General features: G+C 66.9%; 1 protein-coding gene across 4 annotated transcripts in view; it reads right to left on the reverse strand.

The window, feature by feature from the left end:
* ARHGAP23 (Rho GTPase activating protein 23) overlaps nt 1-20,005 on the reverse strand; it is a 36,227-nt gene that overhangs the window by 12,967 nt on the left and 3,255 nt on the right. For 2 of the 4 annotated variants that reach the window (XM_048318404.1, XM_048318395.1), the window contains exons 1-5: nt 17,142-17,249; nt 3,729-3,908; nt 1,381-1,405; nt 584-676; nt 184-262 (exon numbers count right to left, since the gene is read on the reverse strand). In XM_048318404.1, the coding sequence (XP_048174361.1) occupies nt 184-262; nt 584-676; nt 1,381-1,405; nt 3,729-3,908; nt 17,142-17,192 (428 nt within the window). In that variant the 5' untranslated portion in view covers nt 17,193-17,249. Of the gene's footprint in view, nt 1-183; nt 263-583; nt 677-1,380; nt 1,406-3,728; nt 3,909-17,141; nt 17,250-20,005 lie in introns of those variants that run through there. The other 2 variants (XM_048318419.1, XM_048318411.1) reach the window with 1 other exon arrangement.

The following is a 20,005-nucleotide window of genomic DNA, read 5'->3' on the forward strand; positions in this document are numbered from 1 at the left end:
CAAGCTGGATTCCCCCACGAGATGAACGTCCCTGTCCCCACGTGATGGTGACAGCATGTTGCTGCCTGTCCCTGGTCACCTAAGCGCCTCAGGGCCCCTGTCATCCCAGTGACACCCAGAGGGACAGAGCCTGCTGTGACGTGTCCCCATCCTGTCACCTCCCATCCCGGGAAGGGCACTCACCTGTTCTGGATCAGGGCGATCACTTGCGAGTAGGTTTTCCCGACGATGCTCTCCCCGTTCACCTTGACCAGCCGGTCACCTGCAGAGCCCGGGGAGGGGACGGTGTCACCTCAGGAGAGCGGTGGCACCTGGATGTCCCCACGGTCAGCCAGGGCAGGGTTTGAGCCGAGCTTTTGCCACATCCCATGTGGCAAACGGAGCAAAAAAACCCCAGGAGAACCCCCGGAGACCCCAAGGCTGCTCTGAGCACCCCAGGACCAGAGAGAAGACACAGAAAAGAGCAGGGATGCCCAAAAAAACGAGCAGAATAAGCCAGAAAGTCCCTGGCAGAGAAGGCGGAGCATTCCCGGGATCCCGCGAGCAGCCCTGGAGCCACCCCCGGCTCCGCGTCCCCGCTCACCCGTGCGCAGCCCCGCCTGGTGCGCCGGCCCGTCCTCCCGCACGTTCTTCACGAAGATCGTGTCCATGGGCTCCAGGCGGCTCCGGGGGGGACCTGCTCCGTGGGGACAGCGAGTCAGGGAGCTGCCGCCACAGCCGGCACCCTCCCGTGGCGAGGAAGTCACCTCCTCGCCATCCCCGGCCCCCCGGCCCCGCCACCTCCAGCTCGGGGCTTCTCCCAAGAGCCGAAGCCACCGGGTGCTGCCGGGCGGGTGCGGTGCTCCACCAGGGATCCCAAATCCCACCCCGAGCGAGGTCGGGGCCCCCCAGCCCCGCCGAATGCCGGGTGCCAGGTCTGGCACCGCCGCCCGCCCCGGCTGGCCCGGCAGCGCGGCCCCGGCGCCGCGTCACCGCGCCAGCGCCGATCCGTTCTGACACCTTCACATTCGCTCACGTCACCCTGAGCCTCCGGGAGGGGACAGCGGGGCCGCGTCCCTGTCCCCAAACACCCCGCACTCGCCGGGGGCCGGTGCTGGCCACGCCGCACTCCCTCCGGCTGCGGGACAGACTCCCGGGTGTGACATCCCGCAAAGCTCCCGGGGGGGTTTGGGGACACCGAGCCCATCGCCGGTGCCAAGTGCCACCAAGCTGCCACCAAAGCGCCGCGTGGCTTCACGGCCAGCGGATATTTAGGGCTGTGGTGACAACAACAGCAACACCCGCTGCGACCTGTGACAGCCCCGTCCCCCTTCCCCGCGCCCCTGTGCCACCCTGTGCCACCGTCCCCAGGGTCCCCCGGGTCCCCACGCTGCTGCTCACCTGCTCGGTTCCCATTCTCCTCCTCCTGCCAAAAAAAAAAAGAGGAAAGCATTGATTTGGTGGCGGGGCCGTGACGAGGGGACCGCGAGGGGACCAGGAGGGGACCGGGGGGCTGACAGCCCCGTGAAGCCCCTCGCGGGACTGGCACGTCCCTCTGCCCTCCGCTGCCCCCGCCTAAAATTACCTCCTGACACCGGATCCGGCCGCCCGCGCAGCCCCGGCAGCGGGACCCGCCGCAGCCCCCCGCACCCAGCTGCCGGTTTGGGGCCGGCTTTAGGGTCGGGGAGAGAGAAGGGGCCCTGCCAGCCCCGGGGTGGCATCGCACCCTTCTCCCCAGGCCACCGAGCCCGGCCAGGGAGAGCCCAACCCCTTCGGTGGGGTCCCAGGGGAGGGATCCATCCCATCTGTGGGATGAATCCCCATCCCTGCCCATCTCTGCAGCCTCCCGATGCACGGTGGGGGCTGCCAGGGCTGCGGCGGGCACTGATCCCACTGTGGGGTGGGAATTGTGCCAGATCCCTGCCCTTCTAACCCAAATCCCCTCGTGGGGACCCCCCAGCAGAGCCGCACTGCCCGGGCGGGGGTCCCAGGTTGGGGTGGGGCACGGGGTGTTTCTCACGTCCCCCCCAGGGAAGGGGATCCGGGCACCTGGAAGGGGAATTCTCACTCCACCAGTGCCAGATTTTTCCCTGCCCGGCTGGGAACACAGGCCTGGCCCCAGCCCCCAGCCAGTGGCGACACAACCCGGATGTCCCCAAGGCGCCAGGTCCCTCCAGGGTGCTGGGAAGGCCCCAGTCTCCATCCCAGTGCCACGGGCAGACATTCCCAGCGACAAGGAGGGGACAACCAGCGGCATCCCTCCAGGTGCCCATCGCAGCGTGGGAGCCAAAAGCCACATTCCGCGGCCTCACCGGGGCCGCAGCGGGACCGCGGGGCCACCGAGAGCCCCTGCGGGCACGGACTCGGCCCCTCCCTGCCCATCCTCGCCCTGCGGCACCCCAGAGCCCTTCCCAGCCCCACGGGCAACCTGGCGGCCTCGCTGCCAGGGCGATGAGCGCGGCGAGGCCGGCTCCTGGCCCCCTCCCTGCTGAGTCAAGCCACCGAAACTCAGCCCCCGGAGCTGGCGAGCTGCCGGCCCCCGCGGCTGCTGCTGAGGCAGCCCCACCGCGCCCTGCCCCGCCGGCTCCGGCTCGCACGGCGGCCCGCAGCTATTCCCAGCCTCTTTCCAAGAGCATCTCCAGCTCCCGGCGCTGATCCGGCTCCTTCCCACGCGGCCCCGGGTGCTGCCGCCCGGGCAGGGCCCAGCCCGGATGCCCAGCGGGGCAGGATGGATCCTTTGGAAGGCAGTGGAGAGGTGGGAGCGGGTTTGGAGGAGCTTCGGGCCATTCCCATGACAAACTCTCGCCGGCAGAGTCACGCTGCCGTGTTCCCGGCGCAGGAAGGGGTTGGAGAGGCAGAATGAGGAGCCTGGGAAAAGCGCTGGGGCCGGAGGATGCCGAGCAGGGATTCCGGCGAGTCGGTTCTCCCCACCCTGTGACTCACTTCCCACGGCACTTCCCTGGCTGCCAGCGCCCGAGCCGTGGGGCAGCCGTGGAGCTCCAGGGGTTATGGGATTATCCAGGGATCTGCCCGGCCTGGAGCAGGGAAAGGGATGTGTGGGACTACACAGATCCCGAACTCTCTTCCCGTCATCCACAGAAAACGGGGCGAGAAGGGGGTTCCAAATTCCAGGAGCTTGGAGCTGGCTCATCCCTTGGGGTGTGGAGGGCTCTCCATCCACGCTGGAAGCTGCTGAGGGGTGGCTCCGTGCGATCTCTCCATTCTCGAGGGGAAAGGCGCTGCCCGGATCGGGGCTCAGCGGTGCCAAGCCAGGGCTGTGTCCTCCCAAAAGGCGGCACCCAGAGGGGTGATCGAGATGCAGATCCCAGGACAAATCCAGTCGGAAAATCCCCACCAACAGCCAGGAAACTGGGAGCCAAAAATCCGCCAGCCCTTGTTGGCCTCAGGGGCTCTGAGGAGCCTTTTCCTGCCGTTCGTTCAGAGCTGAGGGATTCTCTCCATCCCCACAAACAATCCCATATCCCAAAAGGCTCCGGGATGTCTCCAGAGGTGCTGCTCACCCAGAGCTCCTCTTCCAGCATCTCCACGGGCTCCTCCATCCCATCCACGGCAGGATCACCATGGGGGGCATCCCATGGGTGGTGGCAGCTCCAGGAATCCCAACAAAGCAGGTGATGGACGCTCCCCTCCTCATCTCCCCGCACACCCCCAGCCCGAACAGGAGCATCCTGCACCCAGCCACATCCCAGCTCCAGCATTCCCGGCTTTCCCCCGGATCCCAGCCCTACCTTGGCCGAGTGCACGGCTGACTCGGGAGGGTACACGATGAAGTGGCGGAGGGTGAAGCCAAAGCCGCCCTGGGGGCTCTTCCGCAGCGCCACCGTCTTGGGGCCCACCCAGGGGAAGGACCCCCCCTCCGGGGGCACGCTGGCATTCGGGGACGCCCCATCTCTCCGGCCCGGCGTCGGCTGCAGGGACAAGGACAAGGTGGTGTCACCTCTGGGGAGCCCCCACGTGCCCAACCCGAGCCCCAAAAGCATTTTGAGCCCTGCCCAAAAAGCCGCCCCATCCCTAAGAGCTCCCCCCCATCCCTAATTTCAGCCTCCCCAGCAGCGAATTCCAGCCCTCCCCCGACTCCTCCTGTGGGGCCTTTGGGAAGGAGATGAATGGAAAGGAAATCAAAATAAATGAGCTGTGCCTGGGGGTCTGGACGGGACCCAGGAGGGGAGAGGGGGGGACGGGATGTGGGACCTGGGGACAAAAGGTCCCTTCTGACGATGCCACGGCAATAACCTTGGGCACAGCCGGAAAGAGCTGCCCGGGATGTGGTGGGATGAGTGACGCTTCCCAAAACGGGGCAGGGACCTGGCAGCGCGTTGGGATCTGGCAGGGGACACTGCCCGGAGCAGCAGATGGGGCCAAGGGGAAGTGGCTCCATCCCACAGCTCCCAGTTCCAGTACTGGGAGAGGGAATGGGGCTGTGGCAGAGCTGGAGCAACCACGGGCACCTCTCCTGGCACCGAGGCAGGAGCTTGGAGGAGCAGCCAGAGTCCCGACACCCGGGATGAGTTCGGGAGGGCTCGGCACAGCCCCGGTGAGGGCCGGTGCTGCTCCCTGTGGCTGCACATCTGGCAGCACATCTGGCAGCCCCACAGCCCAGGGGAGCAGAGGGCACTGCCTGATGTGGAGGCACCACCCAGCTCTGCCAGAACCAGGGGAATTGGGAATCTGGGAGCTGGAGGGACAGGCAAGGATCCAGCTAGGGATCCACCGGGATCCTGCTGGAGTCCTGGCGTGCTCCCCGCTGCAGCAGCCGGAGTCGGCCCTTGCTGGGATGAGGGTGTTAAAATTCAGGGGCTGTCTGGGTGGAAGCGATGGATGGGCAGCGGGGAGGGGACAAGGGACACAAAGGGACAAGGCACAAAAAGCCTTTGTGTGTGCCTGTGCTGAGTGGGCCTTTTCGCTGCCCGTGGGGACATCTGACAGCAGGGCCGGGCTGTGTCCCCTGTCCGGCACGTCCCGCATGGAGCCCAGGGTGGCCACGAGGGTCCTGTCCCCCTGGGAATGGGGTCCCTGTGCTTAGGACACACCTCTGGCACCGCACTGACCCCCTCCACAAGTCGGCTGCTCCCCCCCCTCCTCAAACCCCACACAGAACCCCAAAGAGCACCACGGGAGAGCCGCGAAACCCCGCTGCCAACAGCACAACCCCTCCCTGCCCCGCTGAATCCCAAAGGATAACCCCAACCCAGATGGCAACAGGCGCCCTCCGCTCCCGGGGGACCCCCATCCCTCGGCCCCAGGGGCCGGGAGCATCCCGGCGGCGCCCGGCCCCATCTGCGCCCTCCATTGTGTCGGCCGCGGGCTCGCCGGATTATTTTTAAGCTGACAGCTGAATGTGCCCCGCTGATTTTAACCGGCGTGGACAGGCCTCGGAGAGAGGGCTCGGATCGCTGCAGACACCGACAGCAGCACCGGCCCGCGGGGACGGGGACACGTCCCCGTGTCACGGCCGTGAACGCGGCTCCGGCGCAGGGACGCGTCCCCAGGTGTGGGGTGTCCGTCGGGACCAACCCGGCTGCTGTGCCTCAGTTTCCCTCTCCGCCACTCAGATTTGAAGGTTTTTGGGTTTCAAAGCTCCCAGCTGTGGCCCTGGGCACCGACCCCGTGCTGGCTGAGATGTCCCAGCTCCCCCCCCCACCCCCCGCAGCGGGGTTGACACCGGGTTTGTCACCTCAGCCGTTTGTGCTCAGAGCCCTGTCCCTCCTCCCGAATTTCTGGCTTGATTTTAACATCGCCCCGGTGGTTCCCGCTGCGCTCCACCAGCTGCGTCCTCATCCTCCTCATCCCAGCATTCCCGAACCCCCATCCCACGAGCGCTGCAGGGATGGGGGGAACCACCTTGATCCAGTGCCTGTGACACCCAGACCCCCCCAGGCGGGTCACGCTGATTCCCGTGAGCTCCTCCACCCCTCAGCACGGGTGTCACCAGGTCCCTGTCCCCCCATGCCACCGAGCCACCCCCGTGGGGACACCATGGGGACGGGTATCTCCCGCCAGTGTCCCACTCCTGCAGAACAAAGGAGCGTTGTCCCTGCATCCTGGGGCACAGGATCCGTCCCCGCTCCTGGACACCGGACAGCAGAAGCAGGACCCCGCAGGTGGACCCCGACCCCAGCCCTTCCTCGGGCACAGCACGGGGACGAAGGGGACACACCACACCCCGGGCGCTGTGACAGACACCCCACCCTCCCCCCTGGAATCCCCCCCCACCCCTTCAGATCCTCCCCCCACCCCACCCAGGCGCGCCCGCGGCTCTCACCCGGCGGCACCGGTCGGTTCTCAGCCCGCGGCCGGGGCGGGGGCCGGGGGGCGGGCGGGGGTCGGGGGCGGCGGCGTGGCGGCGCAGGCTGCTCAGCCAGATGCAGCGGGGCTCGGGGGAGCTGCAATCCACCCCGACAGGGCGCTCCAGGCGCCAGCCCTTCCCGGAGCGCTCCACGCTCCACAGCCCCTTGGGGCTGGGGGCCGGGGGGGGCCGGCAAGGACCGCGCAGAGCCCGCCGCGACCCCCGCTCGGCGCCGCTCTCCTCCACCATCCCGCCGGAGCTCAGGGGGTCTCAGCCGGGCGTCGGGACGCCCATGGGGGTCTCTGCCCCCCCGCTCCCCCAGCTGGGCGGGGGGCGATGCGCGCAGCTCGCAGCCCGGCCGAGCTGCCTCACGCTCGTATCGCCGCTCGATCACTCGCTCAACTCCCCCCCCCCCCCACCCCGAGCGACACAGCCCCCACCCAGCCACCCCCCGGCCTCCCGGATGGAGGGAGGGAGGAATGGAAAGAGGGAGGGATGGAGGGATGGATGGATGGATGGAAGGATGGACGCAGGGAGGGCGGGCGGCCACACGTCCCGGCTGCGGCTCCAGCTGCTGGCAGGGATCAGTGCCCAGCCCACCGCCCGCAGCCAGACCCCCGCCCCCAGCTCCCCCCAACCCCGCCGCCTGCAGTGTCACTTTGCCAGGACTTTCCCTTTTTTTTCTTCTTCTTTTTTTTCCCTTCATTTTTTTCTCCTTTTTTTTTCCTTTTTCTTTTTCTTTTTTTTTTCTTTTTTCTTTTTTTTTTTTTTTTTCCAATCCGCCCCCTTCTTCCTCCATCACCCCGGGCAGCATCCCACCCTCCCCGCTTCCTCCTCTCCCTCCTCCCGGCCCCTTCCTTCCTTCCTTTCCGCAGGGCACCGGGCGATGCCGGGGACACGGAGCGGGGCGACATCCTCGGGGTGCAGCAAGTTGTCACCCTCTGTGACAAGGGGGGAGCCGGGGGTGGCTGCGAGACACCCCAGGTCCCCTCTGTGTCCCTGGCACCCAGCAGTGCCCTGGCAGCCATGGGGCGAGGAACAGGTCTCCTGCACCCCTCCCGTGGAAGCCAAAACAGCCCCACGGAAGCCAAAATCTCCCCCGCAGAGAGAGCCACAGCCTCCCACCCCCCTCTCAGCGCCTGTGGCACAAAGCGGTGGCTCCAAGGACAATTCCCAGCTGGAATTGAACCAAGAGCCTCCCCCCCCCCAGCCCCATCTCTCGTTTCGGGGGACACCCAGGCGTGCCGGGTCGCTGTTGTCCCCCAGGCACAGAGCCACCACCCCCCGCGGTTCCTTCCAGGCGTTGGGGACACCTGGGACAACAAGCCACTCTTGTCGCCGCTGCCTGGGGGGGTCCCCGCTGCTCCAGGGGGACAAATCCCCCATCCCAGCCCACCCCTCAACCCCTCCGCGCCTCCCCAAGCCGCTCTCCCGACCACGGCGGCCGAAATTCGGGAGGAATAAGGAAAAGAGCGGCACCTCGGGGAGCCCGGCACAGCTCGGGTTGGGGCTGGGGGTGGGCAGCGTCCCCCTGCACTGTCCCCTCCCGCTCTGCCCGTCCCTGTCCCCAAGCGAGGGGGTCCCGCGCCGCATTCCTGCCGTGCTGGAGGCCGAGGAGAGCGAGGCACGTGCGGCCACGCCGGGGAAATGCCGGGCATTGCTGGGATTGCAGCCCCGGGGCCGGGCATCCCCCCCGCCCCGTCCCCCTCTGTGTGTGTGTGTGTGTGTGACCCCCTCCTGTCCCGCGGCCCCCAGCCACGCACACCCCCAGGTTGGCACCAGATGAGGGGCAGCGAGGGGACGCCGCATGTCCCACTGACCCCCCACTCCTTCGTGCTTTGGTGTCCAGAATGTCCCCAGTGTTCACCCAAGGTGACGCGGCTCGGCCCCAAAACAGCTCCAGCACCCGCCCAGAGCCCGGCTGGGTGGGGTGGCTTGACTGGCGTGGTGGCAACCGTGTGCCCAAGGACCCCTCCGCACCGCCGCGGGGTCTCCACATCAGCACAGCCGGGAGAAACCGGGATGGAGAAACGTGGGAGCCAAAGCGCTGCCAGCAGCTCCAAGCCCGGGGCCACCCTGCTGGCACCCGGTGCCTGTGCCGGGGGTCCGCCGCGGGAGCCACCCCGGGGGCAGCCCGGTGGCCTCGCCCCAGCCCGGGGACAGGCAGCTGGCGTGTCCCAGCTCGCAGAGCTGCCCGGCTGGAGCAACCAGACAGGGCTGTGGGTGCGAGCAGCTTCGCTTCCCGGCTCAAAGTGGGTGTGGGGGGGGTGGAAATCCAGCCGGGAATGGGGGGCTGGATCCGCCCGGGGGTCCCGGGACAGCTGGAGCAGCCCTGGGGACAATGGGTGCCACCCTGCCACCTCCCTCCGTCCCTCCTGGCGGTGCTGAGCTGCCCCAGGAGCCTGGAGGGTGCTTGGGGAGGGGTCCCCAAACCGTGGCGGGGGGGGGGACAGGGAGGGGACGATCCCTGGGATTGTTCCCGCAGCCCAAAGCGGGAAAGGTCAGGCGGCGTTCGCGGGGGCAGATTCCACCCCGAGGAATGCGAGCGCGCCTGGACGCCTTCCAAAATGCTCGTGTTTTGCACAGGAGTGTCCTAAATACGCAGCCAAACAGGAGCGGAGGGGGAAGGCAGCGCTCCCGGCATGCACCGGCCCCGCGGCTGGCCCGGGGACACACGGACAGGGGGACACACGGACAGGGGGACACACGGACAGGGACACACGGACAGGGAGACACACGGACAGGGGGACACGGACAGGGGGACACACGAACAGGGGGACACACGGACAGGGGGACACACGGACAGGGACACACACGGAGAGAGGGACACATGGACAGGGGGACACACGGACAGAGGGACAGAGGGACACGGACAGGGGAACACACGGACAGAGGGACACGGAGAGAGGGACACGGAGAGAGGGACACATGGACAGAGGGACACGGAGAGAGGGACACAAGGACAGGGAGACACGGACAGGGGGACACACGGACAGGGGGACACAAGGACAGGGAGACACGAACAGAGGGACACAGGCGGGGACATAGGGCCGGGGCACACACGGACAGGGGGACACGGACAGAGGGACACACGGACAGGGGGACACACGGACAGAGGGACACACGGACAGGGGGACACGGACAGAGGGACACACGGACAGAGGGACACACGGACAGGGGGACACGGATAGAGGGACACGGACAGAGGGACGCACGGACAGGGGGACACGGAGAGAGGGACACGGACAAGGGGACACGGACGGGGACACACGGACAGGGGGACACACGGACAGAGGGACACGGACAGAGGGACACAGACGGGGACATAGGGCCGTGGCACACATGGACAGGGGGACACGGACAGGGGGACACGGCCAGGGACACACGGCCAGGGGGACACACGGCCAGGGGGACACATGGTCATGGAGGACATGCCACCCTGGGGACACGCAGCCAGGGGGGACACACAGACAGGAGGACCCGTGGCCCTGGGGACAAGAGGGCCCTGGGGACACACGGCCAGGGGGACACACGGCCCTGCTCCCACCCCTGCCTGCACTGAGGGACCTCCACCTCTCACCCCGATGCCACCCCGCTGTCCCACCCCTGCTGCTCCCGGGCCAGCCCCACCCTGCCCCGAGCGCGGTGACATCGCCGGGATGCAGCCGGTGGTCCCAGCTGGGGACCTGCCACCAGCTGCGCCCGTGGGTCCCTGCCAGCGGCGTCCCTGGCACGCGGCGAGGATAACGTCACCCTCTGGGCAGGGACAGCGACAGCGACAGGGACAGGCAGCTGGCAGCGCTGCCACCACCGCGGCGACACCGCCGCCCTCCTCCGGCTTCTCCCGCACGGATCCAGCGGGGCCGGGGCGGGGCTGGGGCGGGGGACACACCAAGGCTAATCCGCCCCGAACGGCCGGCTGAGATTAGGGTCAGAAAAATGAGGTTTTAATAGGATTTTGGAGGAGGAGAAAGCCCTGCTGAGACAATAACCGATTTCCAGCCCTTTTATGGCGAAGCGGCTGCTGGCAGCGATGGGGAAGGGGGTCGGGGGTCCCACACACACCTCCCCCGCCCCCCTCCCCGGGGTGCCAGGCAGCGTTTGGAGAGGCTGCACCCCAAAAAAGAGCGGGGATCGATGCTCGCCTGCGGGCAGGAAATGGGGGTGGGGCAGGGTGGGGATGCTCCGGCAGCGGGACCTGACCTGGGGCGGGGGGTGAAGTGACAGGAGAACGGGGGTGGGGACAGGTGACAACACCGGGAGCATCCGGGCATCCCTCGTGGCCCTGCCGCAGCCTTTGGGATTAGGGATCGGCGGGAGAAAGCATTTTAATTCTCTTTAACTCAAACCGGGGCTGAGGAGCTTTGCAGCTCAGCGTGGATTTCAGCGGGGGGCGGTGCCCGCACCCAGGCAGCGCAAGCTCCCGCGCCCCCCGGGATGCTCCAGGCCCCCGGAATGCCCCCATCCCAATCCCACACAGCCGGATCCCGCCGGGAATTGGGGGGGAAGGCAGGGTGGGAGCCCTGGGAGTGGAGGCACATCCCAGGCGGGAGGGGAAAACACCTCGGTGATGGAGAGAAACCCCTCAGGTGCCTCCCTGTGCCACGTCCCAGCCCGGGCAGGATCCATCGCGATGGATGCACCACCCCCGGGAGGGTGGGAATGCTGGGATGGCTCTCGGGATTTGCTCCAAGCATCCGTGGAGATTCCCAGCAGCCTCTTTTCCCATGGCCTGGCTGTGAACAGCACCCCCCGGGCCCCTCACGGCAGCACCGGGACCCCAAAAACCTCTCAGATCTCATGGGGGACACAGAAAAGCCACCAGGGCCCACGGCTGGGGGTCCCTGTCCTCAGTGCCAGCTCTGGGGGCAGCATGGGACAGGGATCCAGCACCGAGGGCGGGATGGGCACTGCCCCACTCCCAAATCCCACCCCACGCCAGGCAAGGAGCCACGTCCACATGGCCATCACCCCCGGAGCGGCCGGGAGCGGGGTGGTGACGCTGCCCGGGTGACACCGGAGCCAAGGAGAAGCCACCAAGCATCCCTATGACATTCCTGCCGCTCCAGGGTGGGTGTTAACGTGGGGAAGGAAATCCCTCCTTCCTTCTTTTCCTTCCTTCTTTTCCTTCCTTTCCTCCTTCCTTCTTTTCCTTCCTTTCCTCCTTCCTTCTCTTCCTTCCTTTCCTCCTTCCTTCTTTTCCTTCCTTTCCTCCTTCCTTCTTTTCCTTCCTTCCTTCCTTCCTTCCTTCCTTCCTTCCTTCCTTCCTTCCTTCCTTCCTTCCTTCCTTCCTTCCTTCCTTCCTTCCTTCCTTCCTTCCTTCCTTCCTTCCTTCCTTCCTTCCTTCCTCCCTTCCTTCCTTCCTCCCTTCCTTCCTTCCTCCCTTCCTCCCTTCCTCCCTTCCTCCCTCCCTTCCTCACGCCAATTTTTATCTGGACAGCGTCTCCTCCCCAGCCCCTCTGCCAGCCCACGCCGGGTCCCCGTCCTGTCACCAAACCGAGCTCCCTCCTGTCATTCTCCACCCCGGGACACCATCCCTGGATCCGCAGGGATCCCATTCCTGGTGTGCCTCAAAGCAGCAGCTCCAGCTCGCCCGGCCAGGAGGTCCCTGCTGCCACATCCAGGGAAATTCGGGAATGTGGCCAGAGAGCCTCGGGCCCTCTCCCGGTCTCTTCTCCCCACCCCTGCTGCCCACCACGGCTCTCCGGCCACGTGGCTCTGCCTGTGCTCGTCCCCATCGCTGCTGGTGTCCCTGGCGGAATTCCTGGGCCGGAATTGTTGGATTGTCCCCGTGAACAGCCCCGCAGGTGTCACCGGCCGATGCCACCGCGCTGAAGGGACAGCGCGCACGCGGAACCTGCGCGTCACAAATCCAGGGCAGGACGTGGCTCCGTGCCGGCCCTCCAGAATCCCACGGGAACACCTCTGGTGCCGGAGCGGTGGGGACAGGGGATAGACCCACAGGGCCGTGGGACACTCACAGCGTCCCGGGGCCACATCCCAGCACAGCCAGGGGCAGTTTTGGGGACACCGCATCCCCTTAACACCGCAAATCCCTTCCCCACGGCGCTGCCCTCTGTCCATTCCCACATCCAGGCCCTCATCCCGCACGGATTGTCCCCAACACCCAGTGCCAGCAGGGAAAGCAGCCCCGAAGCAGGGACAAGGCTGGGGACACAGCAGAGCCGGCAGAGAGCCGGGAAAAACGGAGCCAGAGCCGCTCCTAGGAGGAGTTTTTTATCTCCCAGCCCACGAGGAAGCGGGACCACCGCGCCGGGGCTGCCTTCATCCCCAGCTCCTCCTCCTCCTCTGCCCCATCCTAAAAACGGCGTTATCAGCAGCGGGCCCTAGAAAAGTACCAGGATTCCGTTTCCTGTTTTTCCCATGGAAACCCTCAAATAGAAGCTGGCCTCATTACGGCCGCTTTTTGGGTCTCTGTTTTTTTCAGCCGGGCTAACAATGAGCCATTTCCTCCGGCGGCTCCGAGAGGCACCTTGCGCTCCGCTCCCGCTCCTCCGCGGCGGAAAATCCGACCCACGGAGGTCAGGGGGAGGCTGCTGCTCCTTCCAGCCCCTGCCCCGCTCCCCGGGATGGAGACAGCGGCCGTGAACCCCTCGCACATGCGGGGGACACCCTCGGGGTGATGCCTGAGGGTTTGGGAGGGAGCACGGGGAGTGCCAAACCCCACAGCTCTCTCTGGGTGGTGAAATTAGGAGCCAAAAGGGGTCCTGAGCTTCTCCCCGGCCACAGCACGGACAGGAGGTGGCTTTGGGGACACAGATTCGGGGACACCAAGCTCCGGCAGCGCCCCAGCACCGACACCCGGCAGCGTTTTCCTGGGATTAAGAGCAGCCCGGCATATTTTTCCGCAGCCCACACGCGTCCATCGGCCGGGGACATCGGTGTCCTGCCACTGCTGCCACACCAGTCACCGCCAGCCCCGCTGGGGACCACGCTTCGCCCCGAAAAGTGCTGGCACCGCAGCCCGGCCCCCGCCCGGCGCAGCAGAGAAAGAGCCACTATGTGCCACAATGGCCCGATTGTCCCCCGCAGCCACCGGGCTCTGTCCCACCCGCCCCGGGGCTGCCCCACGCGCTCGGCCCCATCAAGGGACCCTCTGTTGCCCTCGGGGGGTGGTGGAGGGGAGGGAGGGAGGGCACCGTGGGCACCCCGGGGTGTGCGGTGACATGTCAGGGGGTGCCACCGATGGTGGGTGACCAGAGTGACCAGAGGGGCGATGGGGACCAGGCTGGCTGGTCACTGAAGGGGACACGACCCCAGGGCTCAGGGTTATGGCAGGAACCTGTTCCCTACCCTGGCATCCCAAATCTTTTCCTGCTGCAATAGGAAAAGGGACTCCACTGGGTCCCATCCTGGGGCGAGAGCAGCTCCCATCTCCACGGTCACCAGGTCCCATCTCCATGGTCACCAGGCTCCACCCCCAGGGCCACCAGAGCCATCCCCACGGTCACCAGGGCCATCCCCATGGCCAGCAGGGCCATCTCCACGGCCACCAGGGTCCATCCCCAGGGTCACCAGGCTCCACCCCCAGGGCCACCAGGGCCATCCCCATGGCCACCAGGGCCATCCCCACGGTCACCAGGGTCCATCCCCAGGGCCACCAGGTCCATCTCCACGGCCACCAGGGCCATCCCCACGGTCACCAGGTCCCACCCCCACGGCCACCAGGGTCAATCCCCACGGCCACCAGGGCCCATCCCCATGGCCACCAGGTCCCATCCCCATGGCCACCAGGACCATCCCCAGGGCCAGCAGGGTCAGCCCCCACGGTCACCAGGTCCCATCCCCATGGCCACCAGGACCATCCCTAGGACCACCAGGGTCAATCCCCATGGCCACCAGGTCCCATCCCCATGGCCACCAGGACCATCCCCAGGGCCAGCAGGGTCAATCCCCATGGCCACCAGGTCCCATCCCCATCGCCACCAGGGCCATCCCCAGGGCCATCAGGGTCCATCCCCAGGGCCACCAGGACCATCCCCATGGCCACCACTGCCTCATTTTGGTCACTTTGAGGCAACTCGTCCCCTCTTCCCCAAGGACAGCCCAGCTCCACCTTCCCGACCCCACACCCCAACACCCTCCCACCCCTAAAAACCACCTCTCTCCAAGCCCTGGGGACACCAAACCCATCGGGAACGCCACCGATTCCCGGCGCGGCCACGGTGGCACCGAGCTGCCGGACCGCGCCACCGCGGGTCTTGCGCCACGCCAAGGTGTGCCCGGGCTGGCAATTAGCGAGGATTTAATGAACTCCTGGGGAGAAGCCGCCATGGAGAAAGGAGGCGACCGCTCCAGGTGCTCCGGGCAGGAGGTCGGCGGCGGGTTTGAAGCAGCCACCTGGGGCATCTCGAGTCAGGCGGGTTTTGGGAGAGCCAGGCAGGTTTTGGGAGAGCCAGGCGGGTTTTGGGAGAGCCAGGCAGGTTTTGGGAGCGCGGCACGGCCCAGCTGGCACAGCCGGCCCCGCCGCTGGCGGGTTGGAGGCAGCCAGGTCGATATTTTCCAACTTGAGAGCTTAAAATAGGTCATCTATCTCCATTCCTTTTTAAATCAGGTCTTGCTGCCTGCCGGAGACAAACTTGGTTTATTAATGGGACGGCAGCGACTTGAAACCTAATCCGGTTTTTTTCCCTTTTAATGAGAATAAAAGGCCATCCCAGGGCTCGGCAGCTTCCCAGGACAACCCCCCCATCCCTGTGTGTTTTCTCCCACTGAGTGGCTCCACGTGAACTGAGGAGAGGCCCTAAATTCCAGTTCGGAGCCGGTCCCGCAGCACCCAGCATCCCCCACACCCTGACCCCAACTGGAGCTGTCCCCTCCAGGTCCCAGTCCCCAAACCCAGGCTCCCCAAGCCCCAAATAACGCCCGGCCTGGCAGCTGACCCTGGGTGACAGCTCCGGGCAGCGCTGCCAGCCCTGGGAGGGGTTTAGGATCACTCATCACCCCCCGGTCCCCCCGCGGTGCCAGCGGTGACAGGGGACACGCCAAGGTTAAACCGCTGAGGTCAGAGCCCTCCCAGCCAGGGCTGCCACAGGCCCGGTGTGACCAGTGGGACCCCGGCGTGGCACCGCACCGCGTGGCCCTGCCCGGTGCCCGTGCCAGGTTTCGCGCTGGCGAGGCGGGATTGCAGCAGCAGCAGCCCCGAGCACAGGCTTTTCCTGTCTTTCAAGTTCAGGGTTCAGAGAGAGAGGAGGAAGGAAAAAAAAAAAAAAGGCGTTAAGAAACTCAGTTTGTCGAGCAGAGGCAGCGAAAGGGGTTCGGGGGCAGCAGCCACAGGGGGGTGAGGGCAGAAGGCGCTGGGTGAAAGCTTGGGGACAGCAGGACACCGTCCCTGCCACGCAGCCCTGGGAGCAGCCGCCGGGCAGGATTTCTGCTGGCGCAGCACTAAATCCCCACAGGAGGATGGCAAACGCCTCCGTCCCCACACGTGGTGGTTAATGAACCCCCCAAAATCACCCCAAATCCCCCAGCGCCCCAAATCCTCCAGCAACTCAGGCGTCACCCCAGGTGCCACCCCCCCCAGAAGGGCACATTTCACCCCAAAATGCAGCAGAAAAGCAGATTTTAAGAGTCTCTCACACACACACACACACGCTCCATCCCGAAAATCCGAGCGCCAGCGCTCAGCGGTACGGAGTAAGCAGGGAGGAATCCGAGGAGAAACCATGATTAATGCCCAGCCGCTCGCCCAGCAGCTCCTCATCCCCGAGCCATTTCGCACACCCCAATTAATCCTTTCAGGCCGGTTATTACCCCCATGGCCGGGGCCGAGGAAGCCGAGTTCAAAAAACCAGGAACTGAGGAACAGAGGCCAAATTCAGCTCTGAGGCGAGGACGTGCAACCTCTGCTCGAGCGAGCCGGCGTCGTGCCAATCCCACACCGCGGCCACATCCCCTCCCGGGCGTCCCCACCGCCGCCAGACCCCCACCCTGTGTCCCCCAGTGCTGTCCTCATCCCCACCCCAAGGTTTCGCCGGGATTTGGCACAAAACGGGCAGGAAACGGGGATTTAGCCAGGGCTGGGCTGGCCTTCCTTGGCACCGCCGGGAGACGGGAATCGCCCTCCGGTGCGGCGGCGCCGGGCGATGCCGATGCCCACCCGCGGGGCAGCAGATCCTGGGGGGCTGCTCGGAGCTGGGGGGGGATGGATTTGACCTCCAGGGGCTCCTGGGGGGTTGCTGCCAGCCCAGAGCCGAGCTCTGGCGGGGATGGATCCGCCGGAGCCGCACGGAGCCAGCCCGGCCGGGAGTTTCGGAGGAAGTGCGTGGGCGTCCGTGGGTCTTGCCCCGGGAAGGGGCAGCTCCTTCCCGGGGTCTCCCCCTCAGCTCCGGGGCCGGATCCAGGCGCCGCAGCCCCTCCGCCCTGCCACGCCGCCGCTGTGGCTGGGGACAGGCCACCGTGGCTACCAACGCCTGTTGGCATGGCGTGGGTGGCCGGACACCCTCTGGTCCCGCTGGCCCTGGGGCACCGGCTCGGTGCCGGTGCTGTCCCCAGGATGAGCCCCGAGGGGCATCACCCAACAGCCGGCCCCACTGCCAGACCTCGGCGCCATCCCAGCGCTCCCAGTGCCCGCCGCACACTCCCCCAGTACCTCCCAGTTCCCCCAATCCCTCTTGCCCCAAACCTACAGCTCGCCCAGTATCTCCATTTCCTCCCAGACCCCGTTTCCCCGAGCCTACACCCTCCCCAGTCCACCCCGCATCCTCCAGTTCCTCCCAGTCCCTACTCCTCCGAGCCTACACCCTTCCCAGTCCACCCAGTACCCCCCCAGCGCCGCTCCCAGTCCCTATTCCCGCGACCCCACCGCGTCCCCGGTGTCCCCGGTGCCGCTCACCGCGGGGGCGGACGGCGGGATCCCGACCAGGCAGAAGGCGATCCCATTCATCGGGGCGCGGCGGGCGGGCTCGGCTCGGCCCGGCCCGGCTCCGCACGGCTCGGCTCGGGCGCGGCCCGCACGGCGCTGCCCGGTGCGGCCCCGCACGGCGCGGTCCCGTTGGGTTCGGCCCGGCCCGGCCCCGCACGGTGCGGTCCGGCTGGGCTGGGCTCGGCTGGGCTCAGCTCGGCTCGGGCTGGGCCGGCGGCGGCCCCGGCCCCGGTCGCGGCTCCGCCTCCTCCGGGTGCCCGCGGCGGCGGGCGGGGCGCGGGGCGGCTCGGTACGGCCCGCCCGGCGGGAGGGACCGTCAGGGCACCGGCACCGGTACCGCGGGGTGGGAACGGGAACCGGCACAGCGACAACGGAACCGGCACCGGGACAGCGGAACCGGCACCGGGATGGTGGGGCGGGAATAGGGATCGGCACCGGGACAGCAGGAGCCACCACTGGGATGGCAGGGTGGGAACGGGAAGCAGCACCGGCACCGAGACAGCAGAACCGGCACCAGGACAGAGGAGTGGGAACGGGAACCGGCACCCGGACAGCGGGAACGGGCACAAGAACAGGGGCGTGGGAATGGGAACCGGCACCGGGACAGAGGAGTGGGAACGGGAACGAGCACCAAGACTGACACCGGGACAGCGGGAACCGGTACCGAGCCGGCACTGGGATGGGGACCAGAGCAGGCACCGGCAGGGGACACCGGGACCGGGATGGGCAAGGGGCTCCCAGGAACAGGACCAGCCAAGGGACCGGGATGGGACACACAGGGACTGGGACAGGAGTGGGACAGCCGGGGACAGGCAGGGGACAGCCAGGAACAGGACCAGGCAAGGGACATCCAGGGACAGGGATGGGACACCCGGGAATGAGCAGGGAACACCCAGGATAGGCAGGGCACACTCAGGAAAAAGGACCAGGAAAGGGACACCCAGGGACTGGGACAGGGAGAGGACACTCGGGGACAAGGACAGGGGCAGGGATGGGACACCCAGGGACGGGCAGGGAATGTTCCCAGGGTCCAGGATCAGACAAGGGACATCCAGAAACCAGGCCAGGCATGGACATGGGACCCGCAGGGATGAGGATGGGGACAGGGATGTGTCACCCAGGGATGGGCAGGGGACACTCAGGGATGAGGATGGGGATGGGGATGTGTCACCCAGGGATGGGCAGGGGACACCCAGGACAGGACAAGCCAGGACAGAGGGACAGGGACCATGAGCCAAGCAGGACGGGCACAGAGGGAGCTGGCAGAGGGACACCAGGACAGGGAAAGCCGGACAAGCACCAGCAGGGCGAGGCCAAGGCCGGGTGCTGTGGGAGGAGAGGCACGGAAGGACACACGGACAGGAAGCGCCAGGACAGAGGGACAGGAGTGACCGGGACTGGCACAGGCAGACGTGGGGACGGAAACAGCCGGGTTGGGGCCGACGGAGGGGACAAAGGCTGACACAGACCCGCGGGGAAAGGAAACAGCGAGGACGGGAAACAGCTGGATGGATGGACAGACGGACGGAGCCTGGCCTGGCAGACGGAGGGACGGGGACAGCCAGCATGGGGACAGCTGGGATGGGGACAGCCAGCAGGGCCTGGCCCATCTCAGGCCACTGGGACACAGCAGAGCGTCCCAAAACCACCGTGGAGCAACGGCTGAGGAAATTGAGTCCCACACCCGAATTTCGGGGTGCAAACAGCACTTCAAAGGCGCCTCGGTGGCAGGAGGTGACCGCAGTGCCGTGACACGAGCCCTGAGTCACCTGTGGCAGCAGGTGGCACGGCCAGGACCTGGCACCAGCCCTGGGGTGGCAAATTTGGGAGGGAAACGGAGCCACGTGTGACGGGACAGCGGGAGGAGCGAGGGCCAGCACCCCTGGGGACGCAGGGACGTGGCTGGGGGGGACAGAGCCACCACAGGGACACGGCTGGAGCCAACAGGGCCCAGGCCAAGGGGAGATGAGCCCAGGAGGGGCTCAGGGCCGGGCACAGGGGGGTCACCTCCCATTATCCCACCACGGCACCCTGAGATGGCTCCTCCGCTGCTGGCCGGCATCACTGTCCCCACTCTGTCCCCAACAGGGACAGAGCTCCACGTGCGGGACAAAGGTTATTTGGGGTGGAATAAATCCCCGGAGCACCCCAGGGCGCACAGAGAATTCCGGGGGGACTCAGCATCCCAATCCTGCAGCTGGGACCGTGCCAAGGGCTCTGGCACCGCCACGCGATGTCTCCATGTCGCTGCCAGCCACAAGCCATCCCCCGAGTCCCTCCTGTGCCACCCCGCAATCCCAGGAATGCCAGCCTGTGTGCCCCCACAATCCCGGGAATGCCAGCCCGTGCCACCCCGCATTCCCGGGAATGCCAACCCATGACACCGTGGCTGCCAAGCGCGACTTTTCCACGACACCATTAAGAAAGTCCCGTGTCAACAACAACTTCCTCCGGGGCCCGGCACCACCAGAACAAATAAACCACCGAGCTGCCGGCGGCCGCCGCGGAAGTGCCGGGAATTCAGGGCCGGAGAGGCCACAGGGACCGGTCCCGCTCACGGGGTGGCAGCTCCCACATCTGTCATTCCAGCTGGGATGGGCAGGGGACAGCCAGGAGTAGGAGCAGGGAAGGGACATTCAGGAACAGGGAAGGACAAGGGTGGACAGGGACGGTGCCACCCTGGGGCGCAGCAGCCACAGCATCCAGGGTGCAGGGATTTTTCCTTCCCTCTGGAAATGTGGGTGCCAGCATTGAGGGGACCCGCGGGGTCACCGCCACCACCGCTGTCCCCTGCCCGGCCTTGGGAACCCATCCCAGCCGCTGGAGGGGACAAA

Source organism: Corvus hawaiiensis, chromosome 1 (assembly GCF_020740725.1).
Source record: "Corvus hawaiiensis isolate bCorHaw1 chromosome 1, bCorHaw1.pri.cur, whole genome shotgun sequence".
NCBI classification, from domain to species: domain Eukaryota; kingdom Metazoa; phylum Chordata; class Aves; order Passeriformes; family Corvidae; genus Corvus; species Corvus hawaiiensis.